The 14,393-nt window shown below is 43.8% G+C and overlaps 1 protein-coding gene and 1 pseudogene across 2 annotated transcripts in view; one reads left to right on the forward strand and one right to left on the reverse strand.

Annotated features, from left to right (window-relative positions):
- LOC143439823 (uncharacterized) overlaps window positions 1-14,393 on the reverse strand; it is a 36,949-nt gene that overhangs the window by 6,961 nt on the left and 15,595 nt on the right. Inside the window, exons 5-6 of one of the 2 annotated variants that reach the window (XM_076926427.1) lie at window positions 6,635-6,796; window positions 5,005-5,653 (exon numbers count right to left, since the gene is read on the reverse strand). In XM_076926427.1, coding sequence (XP_076782542.1) covers window positions 5,525-5,653; window positions 6,635-6,796 — 291 coding nt within the window. In that variant the 3' untranslated portion in view covers window positions 5,005-5,524. Of the gene's footprint in view, window positions 1-5,004; window positions 5,654-6,634; window positions 6,797-14,393 lie in introns of those variants that run through there. The other variant, XM_076926426.1, reaches the window with a different exon arrangement.
- LOC143439511 (transcription factor BTF3 pseudogene) lies at window positions 861-1,342 on the forward strand (annotated as a pseudogene).

Raw genomic sequence — 14,393 nt, forward strand, 5'->3', positions numbered from 1 at the left:
TGCCTTTTCTGCCATTGTTTCCTAAGGTTCAGGTATCACCTCCTTTGCTATAGGGTGGATAATCATCTATCGAGTCCACCATGGATATGGTGGACTAAGTCTCCCTGTAATTTTGCCAAGTAATCTTACCTGGAAATGCTAGGAGATGTCAGCATGGGAAGAGGAGATGGAAGTGTGAACACTCTTATTGCTGCTGCTCTGAATCAGGTGAGGATGGAGGCTTCTGTCCCTTCTGTTAGCATGCACTGGGGTCCCCTTGGCTTGCTTTCCCTTCTCACTAACATGGTTCTAGCAGTTCTAACCCTGACAGATGCCTTACAGATGTATTTAGAACTCAACCACTTCTCTCCAGCAGTGCTTACTCAATATTCACTTCAAGTGTCTGATTTCAAGTAGGTGTTTGGTTACTTCCAGTAACCAAAGAGAGTGGCCACTTTATATCTCTCTGTATCTCTGAACCTCAGGCTTTTCATCTGCAGTCACGTCCACTTACTTGAAACACCTCCTTTAGGGTTTCTTTTGGTGCCGAGTCTAAGACCTCTGATGTTTCCTGACCACAGTATGGGTCTCTTCCATCACATAGAAGTGTTGCTGGCAAGAGTCCTCCAGCCTGGGACTCCATCTTTCGGGCTCCTCTCTCTGACACATGCTGTACGCTACAGTTGTGATACTAGGTCTTACTAGCCAAAGATGACTAAAGCCATGCTCTCCCTTCTGCTTGTGCTTGTGCTTAGTAAGAAAAGGTGCGCCCTCTAGCTGCTATCTTGCATCCCCTCGTGTGTGCAGCTTAACTGGTCTGCCTGAGACCCCCTGAGTGTGAACCCTAGTCCCCCACGCGGATCTATTTTCACTCAGACAAGATGAAAGAAACGATCACAAACCAGGAAAAACTGCCAAGCTGCAGGCACAAGAGCTCATTGGTTGGAAAGGAACTGCTTGGAGAAAGAAGATGGGTCACAGAACAGCCACAGCAGATGATAAAAAACTGCAGTTCTCTGTGAAGAGGTTAGGGGTGAACAATATTTCTCATACTGAAGAGGTAAACATGTTTACAAACCAAGGACCAGTGATCCGTTTTAACAGCTCCATAGTTCAGCATCTCTGGCAGCAAACACCTTCACCATTACAAGTCACGCTGAGACACAGCTGCTGACAGAAGTGCTTCCCAGCATCCTAAACCAGAGTGGTGCAGACAGTCCGACTAGTTTGAGGAGACTGGCTGAAGCCACCCAAACATTCTATGGATGGAAAAGCATCACTTGCTCCTGGAGAGGAAGATGATGATGAAGCCCCAGATCTGGTGGAGAATGTTGGTGAGGCTTCTAAGAAGGAGGCAGGCTGACTCAAGGCAACTTCTGAAGAAGGTGACACTTGCAGGAGCTGCTGTTTTTTTATATCACGACTGCTTTTTTAAATTCGTTTATGGGCCTGAGAAAATCTAGTATTTTTAACCCCAAGCCCCCTGGACACGGCAGGTCTTCCTGTTTTTGCTTACACTTGACTCATTCTTTGTAGCAAATTAAGCTGAAGAAGCCAGGGAGTAAAGTCTGGAAAAGGTTAATACGATCCTTTGCCTAGTTAAAAAAATAGGTGCCTTCTTCACTCGCTGCTGAGCTGCTCCATGAAAGTGAAAGGTTCTTCTGTCATTCAAGCTCCTCTTCCCCTCCTGGCTTGTGACAAACCTGCAGCCACACCCAGTGGATCCTGAGTAAGGCCAGAAACACCCGGGGATGGAGACCTTAGGTGGTGAGTGAGTTGAGTTCCACAAGAACAGACTCCAAGGAGGCAGCTTCAGTGAGACAGCTCATTTAATGCGGGAACAGAGGCTATTTAAACCTTTAGGGGGTGGGTAGAGGCTGGGGTATATGGTGAGTGAACATCATTGGCTGGGTCAGGATACCTCATTTGCATAAGGAGAGACTCCGGGTACTGCTCACATGATCTTATAAGGGGAAGAGAAGTTTAGCCTGGCTACTGGGCTACATGACCTCCTCTGGCGAGGAAAAGGTGAGGCACAGGGCTATGTGCGCTAGGATATGCAAGCCTAGGGCAGGGTCCAGGGTGTAGGGCCCTGTAGGGTGTCTTGGTTTTTGGAGTGGCATAGGCCTTGAACCCCAACCCTAATGGGGCAACTGGCAGGTGTTCGGCCAAGCCCCCAGAACCAAGGGTCCTGACATGTGGTCTAAGACCTCCATTTGATTTGTGCCATTCAGTCAAGTAGACTATGCAGCCCCTCCCAAAGAGGTGTCACCTACACAGGTAGAGGAAGGGACTACAGGTCTCAGCCTCAAGAGATTTCCATATTAATGAGTTACCTAAAGGCCAGCGGGTGAGGGTGAGGCAGTTACATATTCTTTACTCTCCCTGTTCCCTATTTAAGTCAGGCCCCCCACTGACCTAAGGGGGGGGGGTGCACATCCAGACCATCTACCATCCGCCATGTCAATAAAACTCTTGGAACCAGACTTTCTCGTGTTATTGGGGCCTGCCATCCTGCTGCTATCCTGGAGGACTTCCCTGCATCCCAGCCACCGGCTCCTGCACAGGGAATGGCTCTATTCCTGCTGATCACAAGATTGCTCAGGGCCGCTTCCCACAGCTCCATGGCTCCCCTGGCTCCACAGTTCTCAGGCACAAGGCACTGTCAGTGTCACCGAAGGTAGAGAGCCTGGACCTCAAAGGCTGATCACAGAGAGCTTCCCTCAGGCTCTCAAACAACAAGAGCAAGTCTATGGATTTAAACCACTAGAGGTTCCGAGGCATGCTGCTACGTTAGCTGCTGGTTCTCTAACGCCGAAGTGGTAGAGACATCATGGCCTGGACTAATGGTTAAGAGTACACACTGTTCTTGCAGGGGACCTAAGCTTAGATCCCATAATAAGCACACACAGCAGGCAGCATACAACTGCTTGTAAGTCCACGGTTAGGTTATCTGGCCCCCTCTTCTGGCCTCCCTGGGTACCTGCAGTCAGGTGCACAGACCACACACACACACACACACACACACACACACACACACACACACACGGCACAGAATTAAGAACAAACCATTTAAAAAAAGATGAGCTGTACTCATTACAAAACTCTAACAGCACATGGGCATAATGTACAGCTGAGATGAAGAGTCATGTAGGACAAATGTTTCCTAAACTCATGTGCGACAACTCTGAACACCAAGACCCTACTTTGTCTGTCCGTGTAGAAGAAAAGGCTAGACAAGAGAAGGGTGGCGGTGCTGTGGGTGCTGCTTACAGCTGGCAGGCAGTGGGCAGCAGAACTTCGAGGAGAGATGCTGAGTGAGGAACAGGCCCCTGCGTCCTCCCTCTTCTGGTCTTGGATCCCACCTCCCACCTCTGGACTGGACTCCCTCCTGGACCTTGGTCTTCCTTTCTGAGTGCCTTTTGCTCTTCCATCAGCTACCTTCTCTGTTGCTGATATTTTCATCCCTCTTTTTAAAAGAAGTTTGTACTTGTTTGGGATGCTCCACTTTGAGGAACATCAAAAGATTGGATATGATTGTGACTTTCTGTCCCAAACAATAGAAGAGAAGACTGAAGGCCACTGAATTAAAAATTCACATTGAGCTGGGCATGGTGGGGCATGCCTTTAATCCCAGCACTCAGGAGGCACAGGCAGGTGGATGTCTGTGAGTTTGAGGACAGCTTGGTCTATAAAGCGAGTTATACTTCAAAATGCTAATTTTATACTAAGTGCATCACCTTCATTTGAGAACAATACTTTGGAGGCTGGAGAGATAGATGTTTCCTAAACTCATGTGCGACAACTCTGAACACCAAGACCCTACTTTGTCTGTCCGTGTAGAAGAAAAGGCTTTTTTCTTTTTTGCTGCACAGTCATGAGAAATAGTACCACCCAAGTCCAGCACACCCCATGCCACTCCAGCTCGAAGGGGCTGCGGGCGGGATGGATCACTGGGCTTCCTGTCTAGCTGAGCCCCAGGATCAGGGAGAAGCCCTGCCTCACAGGAGCAGGAGGAGACGATAGGGGAGCAGGGTGGGTGGCCTCTTCTGCTTCTTTGTGTGCATAGGTGCACACATGGGCACATACACATATAAATAATAAATTAATGCAAATTCTAACTTGTAGTAGAGCTTGGACTGAGTAAGTAGGACTCCTATTCAAGCCATTTGCTTCCAGAAGGTTATAATCACAAAAGGTTAGAAATGAAAAATAAACCTGCCCGTGGCACAGCACAGACCAAATACTATGGAAACATGTCATGTGGCATCTTATAGTTTGTATAAGTAGTTAGATGTAGTGTTTGAAGACAACGCAAAACAACAAAACGTTGATTCTTGCAGTGCATCCAACCAAACACATTGAATCCAAACAGTATTTTATCATATTATTACATTAAAGAAGATAAATCATTATCAATGCGCAAAAAGCGTTTGATGGCAGTTAACACTGTGACAAAATTTCTGGCAAATGAATAGGAGTACAGGGAACTATTATACACTGGAAAATGGACTGGACCCAAATCTGAATGAATATTTCAGATATTGCCATTCCTACCGAGTTCCTGACTAATGTAAGCAAGAAAAAGTATGAACATACGCAGTACAATGAGTGTGTGTGTGTGTGTACACAGATATGCTTTTATTTTTTTTATTTTATTTATTTATTTATTTATTTTGGTTTTTCGAGACAGGGTTTCTCTGTGTAGCCCTGGCTGTCCTGGAACTCACTCGGTAGACCAGGCTAGCCTCGAACTCAGAAATCCGCCTGCCTTTGCCTCCCAAGTGCTGGGATTAAAGGCGTGCGCCACCACCGCCCGGCGATATGCTTTTAATCTGAGTACACTATCTACTTACTAGATGTAAAACAGCAATATTTAAACTTGTAATATTAATTACATTACCAATAAATACATTATTTTTCTGTAATTTTTTTTCTTAGAAATTATTTAAGATTTTATGTTTATTGTTCTAACTTTGTTTCTATGTATATTTTCTTGTAAGAAAGATGACATTACTCTAAAATTATACATGTATATATAATTTATGCATGTATTTAAATGTATTCTCTGGAGTATTTCACTTATTTATTTACTTTTGAGACACAGTAGCCAATACAATACTCCTCACAATACAGAAACTCGGAATGGAGACGGGTAAGAGGACAGGGTGACACGAAGGTGGGCAGAGGCTCCTGGAGAGGGACCAGGGAGAGGGTGGAGAAGTACCAGTAGAAACTGAAATTGAACAATGCTGTGGTAAACCCAATGCTTTGTAAGCTAATTAAAAAGAATCAATATAAATGCTTATTAAAATGACAATGGACAAGAAGATTTTGCTTTAAGAAAGTAATGATGTTCTGCAGGGGTAAGTGGTTATGTTTCAGAGGAAGGGCTGAACTCAGAGTCAGGTCATAGAGGAATGGCTAAATTAGATTTCATTAGTATAAATAAAAAGCGCTGGGGCCTATTGGATGGCTCACTGGGTAAAGGCTGGCTACAAGGCTGCCAAGCCTGTCTACAGAGTTCAGGTCGGGACAGTTACTGTCAACCTGCGTGAGGGAGACCCAGGATGAAGGCAGGCATGTGAAACGGCACGTGGTTATAGGTAAACGGAGCCCCGATGGAGGATGGAGTCATGTGGCCTCTGTTGTGACTACTCAGGATGCCGTTTTCCTGTGAAAGCAGCCAAAAAAGAAAAACAAAATCCCCCAAACTGCCAAAACCATCCAGAGGCTAGGCTGTTTCTGTGGCCAGCCAGGAGACCCATCTTAGCAGTTGGTTGGCCATTCCTTGAAGTAAGTGCACAGGACGAAAGGTGAGCTGACTCAGGGAGGTGTCCCCTGGGCACCGCACATGTCTGTGGATTTCACAGGCCCACTCCACATCCACCCAATAAATAAAAGTTAAGAAAAGCTCTGATGTGAGGAAGATGGGATGGATGGAAAAACCTGGCATCAGGCAACAGAGCCCGGCGTCCGTGAGCTCTGCTTTGTCATGGTGGCTACATGCCAGAAGGGTCATAAAATTTAGTAGAAAATGCTGGAAAGGAACCATCCAGATTAGTTTCCAAACTATTAAACACTTGGGAGGCAAGCAAAAGTTGGCAGAATGCCAGGACGAGCCCTGTCCGCCCAGGGTCAGGAGCTGTCAGTGCGTTGGCTCACTGACACCTTAGCCCTCTCTGGTATTCTGATGCAGTTACATGATTTTAGCTATCAACATTTTAGTATGACTCTTTCTAAATGGTATTTAAAACCTAAGTACAGCCTCATTGTCACACCTAAAAGTTAATAATAATCCCCGGATGTTATTAACTATCCAATTATTTTTTTCAGAGGTTATTTATTTTGTGTGCGTGCACTCACAGGCCACAGGGCCAGTGTGGCAGGATGATGGCTCACTGGACTCACATTTTTTCCTCCACTCTTTCTGTTGTGGAGATGGAAGTTGAGTTGCCAGGCTTGGAAGCACGTACCCGTAAGCAAGCTCACAGCCCTGACATTTAATAATTCTATGGTGCTCCCTTTTCTTTCCTTTTGGTTACAGGGTCTTCTCTCACAGTAGCCTTGTGTGTTTGCCTAGAGCAGGCTGTCTCTAGGGCAGCAACACTGTGGCTTTACTCACAGGAGCTCAACATACATGGAGATTACTTACAGTTGCCTGGCGGTCATCTGCCTCTTCCGTGAGAACACTCACTGTTTCTGTTTCTCTTTCTAGAACTGTGTCGATGTTTCTCAGCATAACACTCTTTACATCAGACACTCGACTCTTCACTGTAGACAGCGTACTGCTACTTCGGTTTTTGTTGTATTCCATCTACATGGAAGGGAAACGACAAAAACGTAAGTTGTGTTAGTGACACACAGTGTTGTGAAGGGCACATCTTACTTCTCTAAGGAATCAACTACACCACAGGCTGTTCTTGTTTAATCTTGCAAAAAAGAACCACAAACCAAGGAGGGGAGACAGAGTCACACTAGTGCATTCAATAGGAGTGGGTGATTTTCTTTAAATGGTTTATTTAATCATTTTAAAAAACCAGACTTTACTTTTAGAGACATTTTATGTTCACTATAACATACATCTTCCTGGCTGCCCCCTTGTTGGCCCACAGAATGGGGTGGAACATTTGTTACAGCAGATACTGAGTCCAGTTTACATTGAAGCTGTGAACAGGACGCAGACTCTCAGGCAGTCTTAGACACACCAACCTCACTTCCTGTCCTTGGAGAGAAGCTGGAAATGTCTTGTGATTGTCTTTGGATGAAGGGCAGAAATGCGGCACATGCTGTGGACTGTAGTTCCTTGTCTGGTTTCTTTTCTTTCTTTCTTTTCTTTTTTTTTTTTTTTTGGTTTTTCGAGACAGGGTTTCTCTGTATAGCCTTTGGCTGTCCTGGAACTCACTCTGTAGATCAGGCTGGCCTCGAACTCAGAAATCCGCCTGCCTCTGCCTCCCAAGTGCTGGGATTAAAGGCGTGCACCACCACTGCCCGGCTTTTCTTTTCTTTCTTTCTTTCTTTCTTTCTTTCTTTCTTTCTTTCTTTCTTTCTTTTTTTTTTCTTTCTGGTTTTGGTTTTTCGAGACAGGGTTTCTCTGTGTAGCCCTGGCTGTCCTGGAACTCACTCTGTAGACCAGGCTGGCCTCGAACTCAGAAACCTGCCTGCCTCTGCCTCCGAAGCCCTGTCTGGTTTCTTGTTCTCTCTCTCTCTTTTGCCCAGCTGCCCTGAAGGTATATGTGAGTTTATGTCTGCAACGCCACTCCAGATGCCTGGGATGGAGAGGCATGTAGACACCTTGTGGGTGGGTAGGGTAGACCAGCTCACCCTACATACCTCAGTCAAAACAAACAAACGAAGAACTAATGAATAAATGGCTCATTATCCCTAGACAGGCCCCACCAGTGACAACCCCTGCTGCCTAGAAACTCACCTCTCGTCTTTTCGCCTTTCTCTTGACTTCGCCTCCTCAGTCTCTCACATCAACCTACCACAAACTCCTCTCTAAAGCTTGCCCTCCTATTACCCATTGAACTCATTCTTCAAGTTTGGAAGACAAAGGACCAGAAAGATAGTGGCTTTGGTGGTTGTTGGTCACCTCAGATCCAGAACATAACCCCAAGTTATGCTCACCCGAGCCAAGAAAGCCTCTGCTGCTCTTGGTGACCCCCTCTTTCACCCTCATCAATCAGTTCAATTACTTCAAAAAGAATTAAAGATATATTTAAAAATCATTCTATTTTATGTGCTTTGCCTTCATTTATGTGTGTGTACTATATTTATATGTGTAGTGTGTGTGTGTGCCCATACCCTTGTAGACCAGAAGAGAGCACTGGATCCCCTGGAAGGAACTAGAGTTCTGGACAACTGTAAGCTGCCACATGGGTGCTGAGATCTGAACCTGAGTCCTCTGCAGGGCATCAGGTGCACTTAAGTGTAGAGCCATCCCTCCAGCCCAGACATCTATTGCTAAAGAGTTGTCTTATGGCTAATGACACCCTCTAACCATCTTCTTGTTTTTATTATTTAATCCTCAGGTGGTGGACACCACTGCTGCTCCTCCCAATGGTGTGACAGTGCTGGAGTGTCACAGTGTGAAAATTCCTGGGGTGCCACATAGTTTCACTCTTTACTATGCACTTTAGGTTCTTCTGGTATCATTTCCTTTCTCTTATTTCCATCAACAACAACTTATGTGGTTTTACCTGAAATTTTTAAATCGCCATGGCAACATGAAATATTCTGAAACAAGACTTTAGAAAACCATTACTGATTTTGCATTGAAGAGATTTTGGAACAGACAAGTCTGTAACTGATATGTCATTTCATAGCTTTCTTATTTTCTTTAATCTTTATGTGACGTAAATGCCCCAGCTTCTTTGGCCTATACAGGGATATCTTAACACTGACATTAACAACAGGACCCCAAACTATCCTTTGTTCGGCTGCCAAGTTCCCCCCATTCACTGCCTTTTAATAGCCGAGAGCTATGCTTGCTTTCCTTTCCTCCGGGGCGTTGCTGCCGCTCCCTGTGCCCTCTGCAGACAGGTCCTTGGTAGAGGGACTCCTGCTTCTGTCCCCACTAAGATGTCACCGTTGCCAGGATTACCTCGTGATGAGGCTGACTCATTGCATTTCCCAACACAGAAATGCCTCGTTTTCTTTTAGCCTTTATTTGAGTTTTATTTTTTAATTGCTGTTTTGGGCTCGCATACAAAGTTGGCTTCATCATAGCATCTTCATACATGTGTGCTATTATAATCCATTATTCATTCATTCATTCATTCATTCATTCATTATTCATCATTCATCTCCTCCCTCATTGGTCTCTCATCTCTACCCCCCACCTGCAGTTAATTCCCTTCCTCCCCCTGCATTCCACATCCCCCTTTCTGCCTTGATTTCCTATTACTACACGTATGTAATTACCCTTTCTATACCCTCCTCTGGTAAGGTCTTTTTCTCCCACTCCACAGTTCCCTTTCTAGTGGCATGACCTACAAACACATATATGTGAATAGGTCATTTATTTGAGACATGATTTTTAGTTTTAAACTACATTCTTTCTTTTTCCTTTTTTAATATATAAGAACATGCACCCTGGCACATGTATGAAAGTCAGTGGAATACTTTTAGGTGTTGGCTTTCTCCTTCTGTGTAAGTTCTGGGGATTGAATGTGGGTTTATCACTTGCTGGCAGGTGCCTTTATCGGCTGAGATCTGATTTTTCAATGTAAGCACACAGAGCAATAAACTTTCCTCTGAGAATGGCCTTAGCTTGGGCTTAGAGTTTGGTTCACTGGTCACGTGCTTGTCTAGTGTGTATAAGGCCCAACATTGATGAGTAAACAAAAATTTAAAATATTAAAAAACCCTATCAGCTATATCCCAAAGATTCTGGCAATTATGCTTTCTTTTTTTTAAATTTTCTTCTAAGAACTTTAGGATTCCCTTCATGAGTTCAGTGACACACTGGTCACCTAGGAGCTTCAGTGTCCATGTGTTCGTGTAGTTTCTGTAGAAGCTCTCATTACTGATGTCTAGTTGATTACACTGTGAGCTGGAAAGATGTAAGCGATTCTGTCCTCTGTGTTTAAGACCTGACTTGTGCTTCAGAGAAGGCTGCAGTGTTGAATGTGCGCTCTGTTTGCTGGGTGGAATGTTCTGTACATTTCTATTAACTCTATTGATCTATGGTGCAACTAAACTTGAGGCTTCTTTGCAATGTTTAGGTCTGAGGCCCTATCTAGAGGTAAAAGTGGTAACAGAGCCATTATCATTATATCTAGTAGTATCTGCTTTATAAAACTGGGACTTCCAACATTTATGCACATGTAATTGTTGCATTGTCTGATGATGAATTGATCTCCTTATTAATATGCACTGGTCTTTTTTCTTCTGCTTATTTTTGGGCTGAAGTCTGCTTTATCAGAACAGCTATGCCAGCTTGTTTTACATTTCCACTTGCCTGACAGATTGTTTTCTACCCATTGTCTCTCAGCTGTGCGTGTCTTTCCCAGTGAGGTATACTTCTTGGAGACAACAAAGTTGGATATGGTTTTTAAATCTTTCAGGCAATATAAGTAGAAGCAATTTACATTTAAGGTTATTACTGGTGATGTTATTGGTTGCTTTTCTTCTCCTCCTCCTCCTCCCCTTCCTCCTTCTCCTTTTTTTGAGACGGGGTCTTTCTATGGGTGTGGCCCTGGTTGTCCTGATTCTCACTTTGTAGTTTAGGCTGGTCTCAAACTCAAATGTGATCTACCTGCTATTGTTTGTTCTTTATGCTTCCCCTATTAGATCACGGGTTTGCTGGCTTACTGTTTTGGACATGTTAAGAGTCTGCCTAAACTTTCCTTTGTTCTCCACTCCTCTCATGGGATTTATTTTCCCGTATTCTCATGACTGATTTACTGTCTCCCTCCGTGTACTACTCAATTAAGGATCTGCTGTTAGCTTGTTGTCTATGAGGAACCTTAGTTCGAGCTTTTCTTGAAATGTCTTAATTTAAAATTTTAATTTTTAGTTAATTTTCTTTGAGTCAGGGTCTCTCTAGCTCTTGCTGGCCTGGGACTTGCTATGTAAAACAAGCTGACCTCAAACTCAGAGAGATTTGACTGCCTTTGCCTCCAGAGTGCTGAATTAGAGGTATGTACTACCACATCCTGCTTGTTGGGAGCCGACTTTAGTAGAAAGCGGCTAGATCAACTTTGCAGCCATCTGGAACCATATACCCTGATGAAAGACTTGGTTGTCAAAAGCCTGTAACAGCTGAAGCACACTCTGATAAATATATTGTTTATCCCACATAGCTTGTTTTGCTGTTTAGTGACCTCAGCTGTATGGTGCACGTGGTAAAATGTTTTCACCTGTGTTCTCCTGCTTGTGTTGATAAATACCTCAGAATTCCCTTCAATAAGAGAGACTTGAGAAAGAGAGACTCAATGGAAGAGACTTGAGAGAGACTTGATAAAGAAGAGACTTGAACACACCCTGTCTTGTCTCCGTTCTTTGCGTCTCCTGCCCCAAGAGTCCCACTCTCTCTCTTGACCCCAAAGCGTTGAGGCAAAGTGTTGAGGCAGAGTGTGGGCCTCAACAAAAGATATTGTTTATGGATATAATAATTTTTATTGGAAGGTATTTACTTTCATAACTTGAACTATATCAGTCCATGTTTTTTAGCTTTGAGGACTGCTAATGATATTATTCTGATTTTCTGCCTTTGCAGGAGAGTGCTTTTGCTTTGTGCTTTTTATGTTTTTTCAATCTTTTATAGCCTTTAAATTTATTTCTTTGTTTTGTATTTTTGACATTTTGACTATGAAATGTGGTGAGGCTCTTTTCGGTAATGTCTTGTTAGGGTTCTACATGCTTCTTGTTTTTGACTGTCTCTCTTTGTTTACGTATGGGGGAATTTCTGCTATAATTTCATTGAGTAGATTTTCTATGTTTTTAGTGTGTATCTTGGTTCCCTATACATCATGGATTCTAGGGTTTTGCTTAAAAACAATTTTATTACATTTATTTATTGTGTATGTTTCATCGAAAATGAAGCTGGGCCTTCCACATCAATGATCTAATCAAGATCATCCCCCAGGCATGTCCAGAGGCCCATCTCCCAGGTGAGTCTAGAATTTGTCAAGCGGACAACACTAATGTCTCCTTCCTCCTTTTCCTCCTAAGGAGGAGCTTACTTTTGAAGCTCAACCATCACTCTTCTGACTAGCAGTGGGTCAAGCACAGAAGCTATAGAGACTTAAAATCAGTTACAGTGCATCAAAATGAGCATAAAGCGTGCAAGTAGTAAAGGGACAAGAGGGAAGAGACAGGGAAAGGAGGAAATGGAGAAGCAGCAAAGCCACATGGATGAAAGGAGGGGAAGGAGCTGTGGGAAATAATATATGGAAAGGAAGAAAAACGATAGGAAGAAGAGAAAAAGGAAACACAAGTAAAATTTTTCAATAATGAAAACATTCAAAAATAAAATTAGATAACTGTAAGAAGTGAAATAAGAGATTAACAACAATAAAGTAAAATCTAGCAAAGTCAAGTCAACATATGACTAAACGTGTGTGTGTGTGTGTGTGTGTGTATGTGTGTGTATAGTGGGGCAGGGACAAGGAGGGAACACACAGGGGACACAAGCAAATAGAAACCAAATAAAATATATTCCCCCCCCCAAAATATGCACAAGCAAAATTAGATGAATATACAGAGGGGAATAACTAATAACAGTATAAAAATAAAATCTACAAAGATGTTCAGCATTCTTAGTCATCAGAAAATGAAATCTACTTTGAGATTTCATCCTATACCAGTCAGAATGGCTAAGATCAGTAGAACAAGTGACAGCTCATGCTGGTGCCGATGGGGAGTAAGAGAAACACTAATTCATTGCTGGTGGGAGGGAAAACTTGTTCTGCCACTATGGAAATCAGTGTGGAGGTTCCTCAGGAAGCTAGGAATAAATCTACCTTGAGATCCAGCTGTACCATTCTTGTGCACATACCCAAAAGAGTCTGTATTCTACAACAGAAACACATGCTCAACTGTATTCATTGCTGATCTACTCATGGTGGCCAGAAATCAGAAACAACCTAGATGTCCGTCAGTAGGGTGAATGGATAAAGGGTACATCTTATATAATGAAATATTACTCAGCAGTTAAAAATTAAACAATGAAATTTGCACGTAAATCGATGTAGCTAGAAAAAAAAATCACCCCTGAGATAATCCAGACTCAGAAAGACAAATAGTGAGTATGTATGTGTGAATTCACTTGTATATGGAAGTTAGCTGTAAAGTCTTCAGTGAGTACAGTCCAAGTAATCACAGAGATTAGTTATGGAGTAAGGACAGATAAGTCTCCTAGGAAGCAGAAATATACTAGATAATTACAGATGGATGGGATGGATGGGAGGACCTGGCACAAGAGGATCAAATGGTACTGGGAGTGTGATGTGGGGATGGAAGGGGGTGATTTGGGGAGGGGCAGCTAAAACTAAAGGCCTTTTGAAGGGTTGTATGCAAACCTAACACAGAAGAATCTCCTTAAAATATATACATATATGAAAGAAGTCAGTTGGGGTCACGCATGTTACCTGGGGAGGGTGCCTCTCAAATACATTGGGAGTGTGGAAAGCATGAAAAACACTGCAGTAGCAGGGGAACCTGCCTGCCCGCTCTCAAAGCCTCTTGAGTCTTAACGCCCTGTTGGTGGGATGCAGAGATTGGTATCACGCACACCCTGGCCTTTCGGAACTGCAGGCTCTGCAGCAGATGGATGGATGGTTCCAGCACTTGCTCTGGCCCACAAATATCAAATTCCACAGTAATTTCTATGTGATCAGATCTGCTTCTGATGGTGAGGAACTGAGCCTCCTGCCACCTGTGCACTTAGTCAGTCAGTGCTTAGCCCTCCTCTTTCCCACGATGCCTCTATGGGCTCTCCCTCAGGCAGAGGATGTGGAGGTCAAGCTGAAGCTCCTCAACTCGTGCTTGTTTCCTGATGCTAGCCCCTCATGGGAGCTCACTTTAAACAATCAGCTGCTGTCCCATGAAACACACAGAGTGACTAAACTGAAATCTTCTGCTGCTAACTCCTTGCCTGGGTTCCACCTGCCTCACCACAGCCCATGGCTGCAACAGAGGCTGGTGAGGGAGGCTGGGGGCTCTCATGACTGCCCATCTTCACCTGGCTTACCTTCTCTGTGTCCTGTGTGTCCTCTGTTCCTTTCTGATATCTCTGACTTCCTTTCTGGATTTTTGTTCTTCATAACTTTCTTTGGGATTTAAGTCTGTCTTTGTCCATTTTGACTCTCCTCTTCACTGACTCACACAGAATCAGTCTCTGGTCCATGTTACAAGAGAGTCCTTACATGGCATTTGTGTGGCTTGTTAGCTCACATGTGAATAAC

Source organism: Arvicanthis niloticus, chromosome 27 (genome assembly GCF_011762505.2).
Source record: "Arvicanthis niloticus isolate mArvNil1 chromosome 27, mArvNil1.pat.X, whole genome shotgun sequence".
Taxonomy (NCBI): domain Eukaryota; kingdom Metazoa; phylum Chordata; class Mammalia; order Rodentia; family Muridae; genus Arvicanthis; species Arvicanthis niloticus.